At 43.4% G+C, this 15,408-nt stretch overlaps 1 protein-coding gene across 9 annotated transcripts in view; it reads right to left on the minus strand.

Moving 5' to 3' along the window:
• The window catches only part of CELF4 (CUGBP Elav-like family member 4), a 723,065-nt gene that overhangs the window by 14,151 nt on the left and 693,506 nt on the right, over positions 1-15,408 (minus strand). For all 9 annotated transcript variants that reach the window (XM_056325512.1, XM_056325515.1, XM_056325511.1 and 6 more), the window contains exon 12: positions 12,161-12,327. In XM_056325512.1, coding sequence (XP_056181487.1) covers positions 12,200-12,327 — 128 coding nt within the window. In that variant the 3' untranslated portion in view covers positions 12,161-12,199. The remainder of the gene's footprint in view (positions 1-12,160; positions 12,328-15,408) is intronic.

A 15,408-nucleotide genomic window follows, 5' to 3' on the forward strand; every position in this document is an offset into this window, starting at 1 on the left:
CTGGCCAGTGTGCCTAGAGAGGCTATTCCCAAGGGTTCAATAGCTTCTCACCTCTCTTCGCTCTTCTAGTCCTCAGCTCTCAAATGCACTTGCCAACCTGGGTAGCAATCAGGGCTTGTGTGTTATCGAGATGTGTTTGGGAGGAATTGAGGTGCGATGTGAAAACTCATTTCACATGGGCCATCAGTAAGGTGTCAGATGAGGCTTTCTGCTCTGCAGTGAGTTCAGCAAGTTTCCCACCAGTCTTGTACAAATGACAGGCTCATGCTAAGCTTTTTATGCTCCTCCCTGTACCTAAGGGCTAGTGATTTACCTGAGTAAGGAATGGTGGTGGAATTGAGTGTATGTCTCACCCACTTCCATGGCTGTGAATGAAGCCTGCTAGTGATGGTGGAGTCCATGGCAAATATCAAAGATACACTGCCCAGCTCTGCAACTCTCCCTCTCCTGCACCCTCTAGGGCAAGAACAACCTCGACGATCTCCAGAGCAGCTCATGTCTGCAACTGCTGCTTACATGATTTCAAGGGAAATTGAAGGTGCTCAGCCTCTTGCCAAAGGGCACATCAAGAAGACGAGTCTCTGAAAGGAAAAACCCAACCCCTTCCTTCTTGTGTGCAAGTCCATTCACTTGCTTCCTCTGCAGCAGAACTCCAGGAAGGCAGGTACTGGCTCCTCCTTCCCCATGGGAGTACAGGAGACAGATTAAAGAGAAGGGGAAAAAAATAATTTCACAGCTAGTCTGCCCTTAACAAGAAAAGGTTCCTGACACCAACAAACTAATCAACACTGAAAGCTTATGAGGTCAAGGTTTCCTTTCTCCTCCATTATTCTTTTGACTTTTTCTGACTGGTTGGGACTTAAGCGCTGCCCTGGCAAGTCTATAAATATAAAAGCCTTTCTTGCCTTCCTCTGGAACACACCAAAGACCATTTGAATACCTGTGGGGATAAGTTAAAACTAAACAAAACCAAAGCAACTCACAAAAAACAGGTATTCCAGCCAATCTTCAAGTGCTGACTATAAATTGCTGTTAAGTCAGGCCCAAGAAGCTTGTCTCTGCTCAGCAGGGAATGGGAAAGGCAGGTCTCCTCCTCAGAGCAAGCCCCCTGGATTCAGTGTTTTGTGTGAAGCCTTATGGACAGGAATGCTAATGGCAAGCAACTGGCCAAGCTGGGAACGGGGTGTAAGCTGTGCCCGAAGGATGGACCCAGGGACCATCAGAGCCAAGCTATGAACTTGTGAGTTGCTTAGAGCATCTTAGTGCCTATGCACCACAAAATGCTGCTGAGCTGCCTTGGGTGGCCATCCGTGCACAGCTGCTAGGAGTTTCCCTGAGCTGGCCGTCAAGAAGATTCCAGCCCTTGTAGTCTTTTCCACTGGCACCTATAGAGTGTAAAATGATCCTGAAGCCAAATGAGGAGTCTTTATAAACCCCCTTGCTATGCAGGAAAAGTGGCAGAGGATCTAGGAATATCTACAACTGCTGTATTGGAAATATTAAGGGTCCCTGCCCTAAGGCGCTGCCCATGCTCTCTGCACTGTAGCACAGGGACCTTTACCCAGCAGTCTTTTCATGGCAAAGGCAAGGCTGCTCCCTCCATCATTGCTGTCCATGGGCTTTCTGCTGGGCTCTGTGCTCCTTCAGTGCTCTAGTAGAAAAGGGGAAAAGAAAAATGCCCCATTCCCTGCTAAAGTCTGACAAACAGGAATCATAGCTGCGGCATAAGCTTCTCTGATGGATTCTGCCTCAGCAAAATGAAATTAAGATTTCAGCAAACAAGCTCCAATTCCATGGTACCAGAAGAACAAATGACATCTGATAATTGCCAGCTCCTTTTGCTTATTCTTTGCTCTGTTCACCCCATCAGTCTCTCCAGATTATATTTTCAGCTGAGTTTAATGAACGCCATTTATTAAACTAACACCAGGGTTCTGCTCTGGCCTCAGACAGATGTGCCTGCTAATATGAATCATTTTGTTCAATTGGATTATTCTGATGGAGAGTGGATCCCCGCCACTCCAAGGAGCACCAACAAATGGGTACAGCTTGCCTCCAGTTGCGACCAGCCGCTCGCGTTCATTAGGAGGCAGCTCTGGGCTCCGCAGGCAGGGTGGTGTCCCTGCCGCTCCCATCACCTGGCACTTCTGCTCCTTCCCATTGCCCCCTCACATACAGAGAGAGCCCAGATCTCAGTGCAGCTCTGGGACTGGCTTGTCAGCGGGATGTGAGCATCACTGCTACCTTCCCTGTGTTTATCAGCTGCATGGGCAACAGGATTCACCTTCTTTGTCACAACGAACAGTCCTTATCTGAATGTGGAACAGACCCCCCTAACTGTATTCTTCCCTTCCCAATGTGCCATGTCTGACCTCCTTTACACTGACACCTGAGAAAATGTAGACTACTTATGTGCTATTGATCCTTCTTTACTCTGATCTTCTCCAATTATTTGGGCAAAGGGACAGGGATGATATGCTTTTAAAGGCTAGTATTAATCAGAGAAAAGAGATAAAATCCATTTGAAATCTCCCAGACAGAGATCCCCCTCAGTCTATCGTTTGGGATTTTAGTGTTGAAAATTTTGGGTCAATCTCTGTAATATGTTGTGTTCAGGCACCAGACATCCATCTATCTGTCTATCTCAATACAAATCCTACCTTCTGTGAACCATAAAACTCCTAGCAAAGTGACATTACCACTTCTCACATCGACAGAACACACTGAGCACACATAACTTGGGGAAAAATTACAGAGGCAATTTGAAAGATCAGAAGAGAAAAGGCAGAAGATTTCTGCTCCCTAAGTGCAAGTGACCAAATCCCACAACAAGTCTTTAGCTGGCAGAAATCATCATCGCTCCGTTAAAGCCTTTTTTTTTTCCCCAGGTGAAAGGCAGGCACAGCGCTTCTCCAGCTATCTGTGATCCTCAGAACAACTCTTTCTAGACAATTTCTGCAGGAAGAAATGGTTTTCATTATAATCCTAAGCAGCACCCTGGAGTTACTTCCAGGAATCACTGGTAAGTACCAGGAGACAAGACTGTCAGGAAGCGGGGCTGTGCTGAAAGAGAAAAGACCCCAAAGCCAACCATGGTGCCAGCCCGTGTGCCTCTGCTAATAGCCCTTCAGCACGCTCCTCAACAAAGCTGTCTAATGAGAAGTTAATTCCTACGTTCAGGTTTAAGTTCAGGAACACTTCTCCAGGAGCGAGGTAATCCTTTGCTTCTGATCAGGATATGTACACCTTTCTCTAAATTCCATTACATTGGTCTTCATGAGGAAAAGGAAAAAGACCTATCAGATTCCTGATGGGATTTTGTCTAATAAGGTCTGGACTCTCCGTACCAAATAATGCCCTGGTAAGCTAAAAGCAGAAGACAGAAAACCTTTAAATACAACCCCTCTGAAAGCACCAAATCTCTTAAGAATTGATATGTAAGAGCCCAGTTTCCTAAAGCAGTTTGGCTGCTGCCTGGCTCCCTTTCCCAGTGCCCAGCCTACTATGGTGGAGCAATATGTCATGCAAGGAGAATGCACAGAGGAAAATAAAGAGCATGGAAAGCATTCATTTGTCATGTGTCACAGGAGATGGGATGCAACCTCTGCTGATGAGTGGAGATGCTTCAAAAGAGAAAAAAAGAATCTTATCCAGCAAAGACAAATTTGTGGCTGACTGCATGGCCCACGGATTTCATGGCCTAATTAATTTCCAAATCCTTAGAAATAAAGATAATGAAAACCTATTTTCTTTTGGAACAATCTGCTTTTTAAGATAGATATTGTATTACCGCACTCTACCATGACAACCAGGGCCCTGGTCCACAGCACACCCAAACCAACCAAAGGACGTCTGTTGGTTTCAAGGGCCTCATATAGCCAGGAATCACAAAGGTAGGCATCTTGTTGCTGTGGGGATCTTAAAGAGCTATCCTGCTTTGCATGGAATGGGTGCTTCAGATGGACCAGCTGCTGGATCAGTCCTACACAGGAAAAGGGAAAACCTGAAGAGGCAGGGAGGGAGAATATATCTCCCACTAACGGGAGGAGTCTGCTTTCTAAAGAGTGTGCAACTACAGCTTTCCAGGGATGCAAGAGGATTTCTTCTATTTGTAAGTCATTGTTGTACAAAAGGAGTTTTAAGAATAAGCCATAGGGTTGTGTTTGGAGATAGACATGTTCATTCCCTAGTTTCTCTGCTCTAAAGAGACCAGAGCGGCCAGAACAGTGGCATTGCATCTCCCTCTAGAATTGCGAGTAACTGAAACATCTCTGCTAGGAGAACATTTAGTGTTAAATAAGTAACAGTGGGCCTGAATCCTTGGCTGTCATAAATCAGTGTCTCTTCACTGACTTCAGAGGAGCTGGTGATTGACGCCACCAGAGAATGTTGCCTGATCATGGCTGTGGTTAGCACCTTTCCAGGCACAGCACTGAGTTTTCATTTACTGTGCTTCTTGCTTGGGAAATGACTTGACTGCTGTTCTCCTTTCCCCTCCAGCTCAGCCTTCTACCCAATATTTCAAAAAGGCTGGATGAAGCTCAGCTAAGTGGAAAAATGAACAATTTGAAATAAAAACTGTCTTTTCTCTAACTGCAGTCACAGGCAGGACGAAAGACACCTAAGAAACAGTGTTTGCCCTGTAAAACTTCAATTCACTGCTACAGCTGAATCAAACACTTCAGGGACCAGAGTTTTGATATTCACTTGTATCTGGCCAAAGTTACTGTACCCATGAATTATTCAAATATGCAATAATTGCATTTGATATATCACTGGGTATAACTGTGGGAATGAGAAACTGTGTTCTAGTGCAGCTGATTGTATATGCCTTCCAAACCATAAGAACATCAATTTAAGGTGCTCACATTGATGGAGCGCTGTGCAACCCCTTATTAAGATTCTTGCCAACTCATATAGCAGTTTTCCCCTGCAGAGTAAATTTCATGGAGTTTTTTAGCCTCCCTTTTCTTTATACCTACAGTGTAACTGCCAAACACTACCCCATACAGCTTCAATTCATGGTTCTGAAGTAGCTCTCAAAGGTCAGTGGCAAAAAGATCAGATCATTTTCAGCTTACTGATCAATGCTACACAAGTGACCTGAGTCCTGTGAACTATGTGTTGGAGCTGACTTGTAACTTTGACTTTACTGAGTGTTTCCATTTCCTACATTAACTTTCTCTGCTAATTCACTTTTCCTTAGGGCCAGAGGGCTGTGCTCTGCCTTTGGCCTACACTGTCTGTATCATCTTTATCTGGACAAAAAAAAGCGCGTTCACAATGCTGATGTTTTCTTTTTCTAAACACACCAGAGACAGACCTATCAGCCTTCAAGCATATGAAGCACAGGGCTGTCTAAGAAAAACTTCTCTTGTCTGAAGTCCTAGACCTTTATGGTCTCATACACCACTTGTCCTTTGCTCTCTCCCCAAGTACTTGCATGTGCAAATTGATAACGTGCTTCTTTCCCATCTACTCATTAGTGGGTGCTGCTCTCCCCAGTATCAAAAGGTTTTGCTGATTTGTCACTTATTTGAAGGTCCTGTAGGAAAATGACCACACTTATTTTTAAACCTCATCCTGGATTTTCACAAGCCTCTTTTATTGTGGGTCTTTCCCCTCTCTCATCCTCTTTGTGCCTATTTTGTTTAGTAAAGGATTGATTCTGCCAGTGTTTGCTGCTGCTGGAACAAACATTTTGGCTAAGGGTGTCTCCTGTGTTTTTCCATGTCTTTGGCTCTCATTTCAACTCACTGCTGCTTGAAACATCTACCCATTCCTTTTCTTAACATTTCCCAGCTTTTCTTCAAGTGGCAGTCCCTTGTACACTGGCCCAGCAAGCCTCTGTGCTGGATGAACCTCATAAAAAGGTTCCTTCAGAGGCTACTGTTTTCGGGCTACTGCAGCTGCCCATTAACTGACTCAGTGAGAGCTCGCACCATTTACCTCAGAAGGGCTCTAAATCTAACTTACTCAGGTACTTTGCATGGCATGGTCCATATGTGATCCCACAATAATCTTGTTGGTTAAGTGGATGAATATAACACTACCACCTCCAGTCAGCTCTGGGGCTCTGGGGCTTTTGCTGTTGGAAACCTTTGAAGGTGGCACAACCATACTAAGCTCCTGGTCTTTTCATAGTAGGGACAACTCAGCAGGATCTTTGCTGGCTGAGTCATTGGCAGAAGTTCTCACAAGCCTTCAAAAGTTTACTTTAGAGCATCAGGACCAACAGCATCACAGTGGGATGAGAAATGGGAGGCTGCTTTCATATCTATTATTTAACTCTGAAATAATTGCATTATCTAACATTTAAAAAAAATGGGAACATGGCTTTTAATGAAGAATTCATGCTCTGAAAAGAAGGAAAGCTTTATGGTATTGCATTGTGCTGCTTTCTCACTCCCATGACAAATAGCACGGATCTGTTAGTGACCTACATGGACTCATTTAGATGCAAACACAGCAATACTAAAAAGCTGCCCTGCTTTGAGGAAGAACAAGTTCCAAATATTGCTGAATGGAATTCAGTCTCAGAGCAGTAATTACTGATTGTAATTTTGCAGTAAATGCAGTAATTAATTATTGTCGTTTTCCATCAGTGCATTATATTGTGTGCCAATCTTAGAATAACCACAATAATTAGCAAATGGGATTTTGCATGCTTTCGTATCAAAACTTTATAGAACAGGCATGAGAATTTTACCATAATAAAGTTAGTAGTAATTTAAATTGGCAGGCAGGTTAAAAATTATCAGCCAGAAAAGAAATGGGTTTCCTTGTCAGTTTTGCAAACCCCTTCACTCTTTCTGTTTGACCCGCCCCCAGTAACACTCACTTCCATTCTCATGTATGAGCACAGGAGCGCAAAGTTTGGGTTAAAAACACAGAGAGCGATCTTTAATCACAGTCATCAGTGGAAATTAAAGGCAAAATTAATCTGAAGAAAAGAAAAAAATATTGGCTGAGCCGATGTTTTTCCAGCACCTAAACAGACTTTCCCAAATGAAGCTGTGCTGATTCTGTTCTCGCTTTATTCACTCACATTAAAACTTGCACTGGAGTACTGTTTTGATGTAATTATACTAGTGCAAATTTCCATAATGTAAGCAAGTCCTACATGATCTAAGTGATGACTAAAGGAGGGAAACAACACTAATCTGTGCAGGAGTAAGAGGAATTGGTTAGCATGATTGCAGGAGGCATAACTGCAAGAAATGGGATTAGATTCTGATAAAGGATATTTATTCCGAATCTCAAGATGAGCATCCTAATAGACAACAGTGAGATAAATGCAACTGCAGAATATCCTCTCATTGAAGGTAATACAAGCCTGAGAGGCATAAGTAACCAAAAATTCAGTGAAAAATACACTTTCATTAGACTTTGTATTGAAGTGATCTGAAATGATAAGACAGCCAGAAATTTTCCATTCACTTCTTTTTGTTTATGGGCATTTAGAATTTTGCTTGTTTGTTTTATTTTTGGATGATAATGTCTGCTTACTTTAAAATTAGGTGGTTTGTTTTTTTTTTTCTCTTATCAGAGCACAGAAAAAAGGAAAATTTAGTTTTCCAAAAGACATTTCCTCTGGGAAACATTATCACCTACTCCAGCCTGCTGCAAAAACAAGCATCTCACACCTTCTACAATAAACAACACATTGCACATGTTCAAGAAGCTGTGAAGGAGGACCTGAACATCTTTTTTTTTTCATATTCATGCTTTGGCTTATGTTATTTCCCCCAGCATTTTGGAGAAGCAGATTGCCTGGACAATGCATTCTTTTAATGTTTTGCCACTACTCTTAGGAGCTACTCTATACTTTTGCCTCACTCAGTTTGTCTCACTCAGTTTCATGCCAGTTAGTGCTCCAGGTTAGTCCCACTAAAATGTCTCTCTACCTTTAGCTTTAAATAAAATTTCAGCAAGGGGTAAATAAGACACTGGTAATGATCAGTCACTGCAATGAAGCCCCAAAGGGCGAACTGACAGGGTTTTCACTGCTCTTCTGTGCAATGTCTTCTATTGATCTACCAGCTAGACACTTCTGTGCTGCTCTGTTAAGTCCCTAAAACTGGAAGAGCTGTGAATTATGGGGTTTTCTAGGCAATATTGTCCTATCATGACTACTACTGACTTAGCATGGACAGAGCAATGGGGAACTCACTTCAACACCCAGTGTGGAGGGCTGGAATCATGCTGATTACTTCTGCCTCCATGGGGAGGATCAGAGGAGGTCACCTTTCTGCCTGTCTAGCATTCCTCCATGGTGCTGGCCATGCAGCCAGCTCACATGCACCCCCAGGCACTGCAGGGTCTACCTGCAACTTTGCCATATCACAGCGTACCCAAGGGCTCCTAGGAATGGTTACCCAAGGGAGCTGTGGATTTCAGCGTCTTTTTTGCTTGATTATTTTGTACATTTACTATCTTGAAAGATACAAGAAGTGGCTCCAAATCCTTGCTTTCTAGTCCAGAGGGGGGATTTGTAATATACTGATTATAGTGATTTTGGCAGAGTTGCCTCAAATGATCCTCCTCTCTTACTTTTGTTTCCTCCCTGCACCTGCCTGTTTCTTTTTTTGCTAAAACCACTAGTTTAATTACAAAGCGGGGGGGGGGGGGGGGGGGGGGAAGATAGCAAAGACAGCCATTTTGGAAACATTTTGCCATCCAAATTCTTCATGGCTTTGCTTGCTGCAGCTTGTGGGCTTATCTGTCATATCACAGAGACCCTTTCAGTGTTTGACAGCAACTTTAGAGCACTTGCAAGGAAAACAAAGGACTTAAAATCACTGTGGCCTAGATTTCTTGTGTCCCAAAAAAAGAGATTTAGAAGTTAAACCCTGCCCTGTGCAGCCAGAATTAAAACTGAGTGAAGATCTTTCTTTCTTGGTTAGGAAAAAACAGACTAGTGGACTACATCAAACTGGGTGCTACTTGTTTGTTTTTTGTTGGCAGCTTCTTGTTTTTGGAAAGAAGTTCAATAAAACAAATCTTTTCCTTAACAAAATTCCAGTTAAAAGGTTTCTTGAGCATTGTCTTGAAGCACATGAGTAATTGCCCTGATGTCAATACGGTTATGAGCATGCTTCATATTGGAATAAGGAACCTGAAGAATTGCAACCAAAGCAAACCCAGATAAAAACCACACAGGAGTTACTAAGTTTCCGACAGTCAACATGATCTGCCTGCTCTTCAGCTTTGCAATAGCTATCTGTGCCATACCCATGTGTCTAGCTTGTTTGCACCCTAGTGTTTTAAGGAAACTTCTAGTTGCAGCAATGATGTTGTCTACTGAGTGGGAAAGTCAGAGATTCCCAGTGGTATTTTGGAGGCTGACTGGAAACTGCACATCAAACCAGACATGGGGGTACAATAACACCACACTGAGCCAACAACAACTGACCAGTCTCGAAGGCTTATTACTGAGGGCTTAGCCCTGTACTAACTCCTACTCACAGCCCTGGTGGGAAGCTGACTTGTGGCCGTCATGACTAAAAACCTGCTATCTGCTTCTAGGGTGCTAGTATGGATTTTTCTAAGCATTGGAAGGCAGATGAGCTGAAGAAAGAGCTGGATCTAAGCCCTGATGAGCTTCTGTGTATCCTTGCTGTCACCAAGTCTCCTCACCAGACTAAGCTAGCATGGTACTCCTTGTGCTAAGTCAGATTCTTCCCTGGGACATACTCCTTCAGTGTCCTCCTGGGGCCACATGTACTTTGTCAGTTCTTTTTGTTAGGTGCAAAAAGACACAGACACAACTTTTTTTTTTTTTTTTTTTTTTTTTTTTTCTTTTTTTCCCTGAATAATCCTCTCCTGCTAAAAGACAGGTCCTCTTCAGCTTCTGCAGTGAGCTCACCAAGATGGGAGTCTGCAAGAGAGCAAGGGCCTCTGAGCTGTATTTGCTTCATTTTGATAAAGACTGTCTGTACCTCTGATAAAGGCTCCTATAAACAGAGGATGGAAGTGAGCTGGTAGTAACAACTGAAATGATTTTGCTGGACAGCTGATCATTAAAATCGAAGTAAAAGCCAGGAAGGCAAAAGGACTTCCTATTATAGAGGCAACAATTCAAGACTGTTCTCTTGCTTTTCAGAAGCAAAGTAAAGAAAAAAAATGCTCTGAGAGAGAGATATAGAATTTTGTTGCCATCTTACCAACTGATTCCTTTTTATATAATTCATTGAGGAAAAAAAACCCCAAAAACCCAAACAACAAAACAGTCCTACTGACTGAGTAATCTTTTTGTAGGAAACAAGCTGAGACCTCAACATCAGCCTGACAGTGAAAGGGTAGAGGCAGAGCACTTCATAATGATTCATGATAATGAAAACACTGTAGGCTTATGCAGTGATTCTTTAACAACACAAGTGTCTACAGCCCTGCACTTTCTTACATGTCCGTAAGAAAGAAGCATATCCTCAGTGATCACAGCTATGCTATGATATAAAGCTATTGCTTAGTGCCAGACTAGGGAGACACCTGTGTTCCTCGATCCCTTTGCAGATATTACTGAAAATCTCCCCAACAAAGGCAGTTCCTGCTTAAAAATATTGCATGCATGCATCTCCCACTCCCCCCCACAAAAACCTGCAGTAAAAAGCCAGTGTGATGAAGCAAAAAGCGTTTGGATATGGAAACATATTTTGGTTTCAAGCTTCCAAGAGGCCTTGTCATAAGCAAGGAAAAGAAAAGAGGTATTTGAAGAGGGAAAATGCATCGACAATTATCTTCATATAGTCACATATAAAGGAGGGTCTAAACTATGGAGGCTGTATCTTGCACATGCACCTAATAGGTTTACTTGAAAGATTTCTTAATCTGCTTCATGTTGTCTTCAGTGCAGCACCTCTTTCTAAGACCTTTTGATCCCAGTCCTTAATTCCAGGTAGAAAAGATACTGCTCTGAAGACCAGAACAATACATTTTTCAAAGGTATTAGAGATACCAATGAAAAATTAGAACACTTTGTAGTTCTTTGGGAAGGTTGAAGGTAGGGATTTCCTGCCTATACCTTAGATGGTTAGAAAAAGCCTGAATTGAAATCACTGGATCTTAAACATTACAGCTATAATGGCCTAGAAAGGTCACCTAACCCACCTCTCTGTCTCTAATTCAGGAGTGCAACTGCTTGTTGCAGCTTAGGGCCACCCTAGGTGCTGGGTTTATTGGGAAGTCTCCGGTGTGAAACAGTTTTAACAACAGGGACACCTCTGCATCTGTAACAAATACATACGGTTTTATATTTGTGTTATCTAATGGGAAAGCCAGCCAGTGGTAGAAAATACTTCAGTTTTTGGAAACATCTCCATTTCTGTTATTGGTGATAGGCTGGGGTTCCAACAATACAAGCTGCTGCTTCTGATGTTTTTGACACTGTTACATGTATTGAAGTTCCCTTGGAGCACCAAGCTGGCTCCTTTCCAACAACACAAAGTACATGAGTCTAACAACGAGACCCTTGTTCACATTTGTCTAGGTCCTCACTCAGGCAAAGTTTCCTTGGCTTTGGTTGGATTTTATCTACACACAGGATCTAACGCTAACTGAGCAAGAAGTGAGCATGGATCCTTCTATTAACTTCCTGGGCTTGGAAAGAAAGAAATTAGGGGTTATTTAGTTGTCAGGGAGACATATTTACATAGAGTTATTATGCTGGGATGAAATTGGATACAGACCATACCGCATGAAGAATGAAGAATGCTTTGAAACATTTGCAACACAAAGCTATTGAGACAAACACTGTCCCAGTCCAGTCACCTGGGATTAACCTGCAGCCCAGTCCCATCTCTTAATTGCAGATTTTCTTCAGCCACCAGAAACGTTCTCTTTGGCTGAGCAAGGGGAATCAGGACAGCTGCTGGCTCTCCTCTAGGGACCAGGAAGACTTCTTAGAGATGCAGGATGCCCCTGGGGTGGGGGACTTGGCTCATCCCTCGTTAAGCATCCTTCCACCTCTTTTTCTAAAGAGACGCACACACAAATGGTTCCTGGTTTATGTGTGGGTGCATATCTGTGCAGGGTGGCTCTAGCCAGAGGCCTAAGTGAAAAAGGCAGAAGCTAGAGAGCCGCAGAGCTGAATCTTTTTGAGGGTCTACAACACAAAGAGAGGCTACAACCATAGCTGACACCCCCTTCCCCATGCAGTTACCTGTGCTAGTGCTTTGTATCCAGTGGTTCCCATAACTCCTTAGTAGGGACGATTAGCATCCTTTGGCCTCTTGAGCTGCACCTTCAGCCTCTTCATGCCAATCTGGAAGCCATTCATAGCCTGGATAGCAGCTTGGGCACTGGCAGGATTGTCAAAACTCACAAAACCTGTCAAAACATGAGGCAAGGCAGGGGGCTTAATGAGCTGAAGGGGGCCAAGGCACGTACATGCACCGACCACTGAGAATGAACACAGGGAGAGGGCAGCGGGAAGGAGTGAGTGAGCAGGTAGGAGAGTGGGTAGGTGGGCAGGAGAGTGAGGAGAGGATGGTTGCCAATGGTGGATGGAGGGTAGGAGGGGTTGTTACAGAACAGTGTCCCTGGATGCAGTGCCTGGTCTGAGTGCCAGTTTGGACACAAGATTGTGTGAAGCATGGGGATCCAAATGTTGGTGCCACAGTACCAGCACACACAAGATTTGGGTCACCTTTGAGCTGGGTGTCAGCAGATGTGATGCATGGTCTCAAGGCACTCTGTCTTGCTCTTTTTCTCTCCACCACACCTGCAGTAAATCTCTGGACCCTCCTTCACTCGCCAGCATAACCTGTCCTTTCTCTTCCAATGTTCACAATGAAGGGAATCTGATATACCTACTGCTACTTCCTTATTATGGCAATATAAGTAAAATGTGAATTTAATAAGTTCTTCATTATGGTATTCATTGGCATGAATAGTTTGATTGTTGGCCACTTAAGCAATATGAGAAGCTTTATTAACTGGCAATTTCTGCAGACTTTATGTTGACTCTGCAGTTGAGAAAGATTAACACTAGTGCTTCCCTAACATTGTTTTCATAAGTAGTTTCATACCTTGCCAGCAAATCATCCAATCAGCCATGGAGCACATCCAGCAGTAGAAACACTTATAGTGACTGAATATTGTATCTACAGGCCACCTGAAATTACATTCTTTGTCTCAATGGAAGACTTGCTCTCTGGGGATCAAAATAGCCAAGGTAGGTCGGAACCACACAGGATGCAATGCATCTAATGCATTCATCTTTGGAGATGGGTTTTGGTGTGAAGTTTGTGGTGGGTTTTTTTTCCTTCTTTTTGTTTTATATGTTAGGTCCAGGAAAGGGCCTCATTTGCCCAGATTGTATACAACTTCAGTTGGAGTGACCATGGGTCTGAGATATTAGTGAGGCAGGGGGCCATCACATTGTATAAGAATTGCCTCTGCTACCTTTGCCAGAAATGTCCCGTTGTGCCAACAACACTTCAGAGCACAAACCCTGGGTAAGACTAGTCTAGACTAGCCTGCACTCCAGACAAAGCCATCTGTTTTCCCATCCCTGTGAAGCTCTGGCAGCACAACTCAACCCTAGGAACCTAGTGTCTCTCAACAGACAGGCTGAAATGAAGAGACAGTTTGAAAGCCCCTCAAAAAGCTAATGCTGAGCATTTGCTGCCAGGTATACACCTGCTCCTGACAGCAGCACCAGGCATGGCTTACAGCCTTGGGCTGTACTGTGATTGCATTCAGCAGCACCTCCTCCCTGGTCTGGTTCCTCCTTGAAAGTAAGTCTCACACATGACATAGGGTGGCTTGCATTTAAAAAAGGCACGCATACACCTGCATGCAAGGTCAGCTCCTCATTCTTGAATTAGAGCTGCCTTAGGCTAATAGCAAAAGTTTATAAGAGATCATTAAACCTATGTCTTAGCCTCAAAGTAAGATAACAGGTTTACTGAGTATGGCAGATAGGGATTTAAGAGGGAGGTCCATGGAATAAACAGGCATCCCTCTTCATCTTCCCTTCTTGAAGCCAAGGCTCCAAGTAACAGGCTCTCCATGCAGTTTTCCTGCCAGCCGCCTGGATGAAGATGTACCAACACTGCAGCTCTGAACATGTGCGCAAAGGTGCTGCTCCAGCCTCACGACAGTGATCAATCTCTAGACAGAAAACTGGAGAATTATGGTAATGAACTGGGGTTCATTGGCAATGGATCTGCTTTTGTGATCACTTATTAGCCAGTAAGCACCTGGTAATGTCCCCAGTTTAAATCTGACTAGTTGAATCACCTATCAATCAACAAGGTCCTATGATCTGATATCAGCAAAGGAACAAACTAAACACCTCATGATTTCACCTGAGTTGATTCAGTCTTTAAATACTTCTGAAAGCTCCCTTGGAAATGCTTTACTTGAGCATCAACTTGAAATTTGCTGTCTAGCTACCTCACATCTTTGAATATAGGATGTAGTAAAAGGCAATTATTTTTAAAATCACCTCTGGCTTGCTAATAATCCTGTGTAAGACCCATCAGCTACATCTAAAACAGTAAACTAAAACTGTGCCAGGGAAGTTCAGACAAGCTGGAGCCCAGTCATCTGTACCACTGAATTTTTAGAAACGTCCTTGATATAGTTTTGGCTTATGCCTAACCAAACAATTCCTAGACAGAACCTGAGTATTAGCACAGAACAGAGGCTGTTTTCAATAGTTACCTTGGATGTGGCCATTATATTCTGGAAGGTAAGATAATTTAATAGTTTGGGTGTGGGCTATTCTCTGCCAGCTGGCCCCAGTGCTAGGGTAAAGTGCCAGGTATGTTTGCTTTACTAATATATACACAGCTACCAAATATCAAAGCTGAGTTGGCTGCAGCTGGGTAATTGTTTATATGATGTCTTTACAGAATCTAGCTGGCCTGAAAACTTTGATTTCTACTCTTGTAAGTGGTTCTGTTGCAGTGTACCTCCTACTGACTAAACGTGCACATCTAGAGTGCGTCTACACAGGCATCCACTTGGGAGCAAATCACCTTGGGATCCAAAATAATCAGTGGAGGTCTAACAAATACAGTCAATGGATATGATCTCTCTCCTTTTTCAGGACACTCTTAGCTGTGCCTAAATCAGCCAAGTCCCACTGGCTGTTTAGCAGGGACCAGCACTGACAGGAATGAAGGCAGGCATCTAGCTTAAGTCAAGGTACTTCTGTTGTGAGATTTACCTGGATCTGTAGGTGGGACTGATATCTCAAGGTAAGATGTTACCTGGCTAGTGCCTGGGTGAGACACTCCTCAAAATGGTGCTGGTTGCTGAATCAAACTTCTAAAGCATGTAAACCCTACCAGAAATGCTGCCAAGTATGATGGAAGTCTACTATTTATCTACTTCTGCCAAGACTAGACCTTTAGTTGGGCGATAAGCCCTGGTGCCGGGATGCTGACATATTTCTGC

Source organism: Falco biarmicus, chromosome Z (genome assembly GCF_023638135.1).
Source record: "Falco biarmicus isolate bFalBia1 chromosome Z, bFalBia1.pri, whole genome shotgun sequence".
NCBI lineage: Eukaryota > Metazoa > Chordata > Aves > Falconiformes > Falconidae > Falco > Falco biarmicus.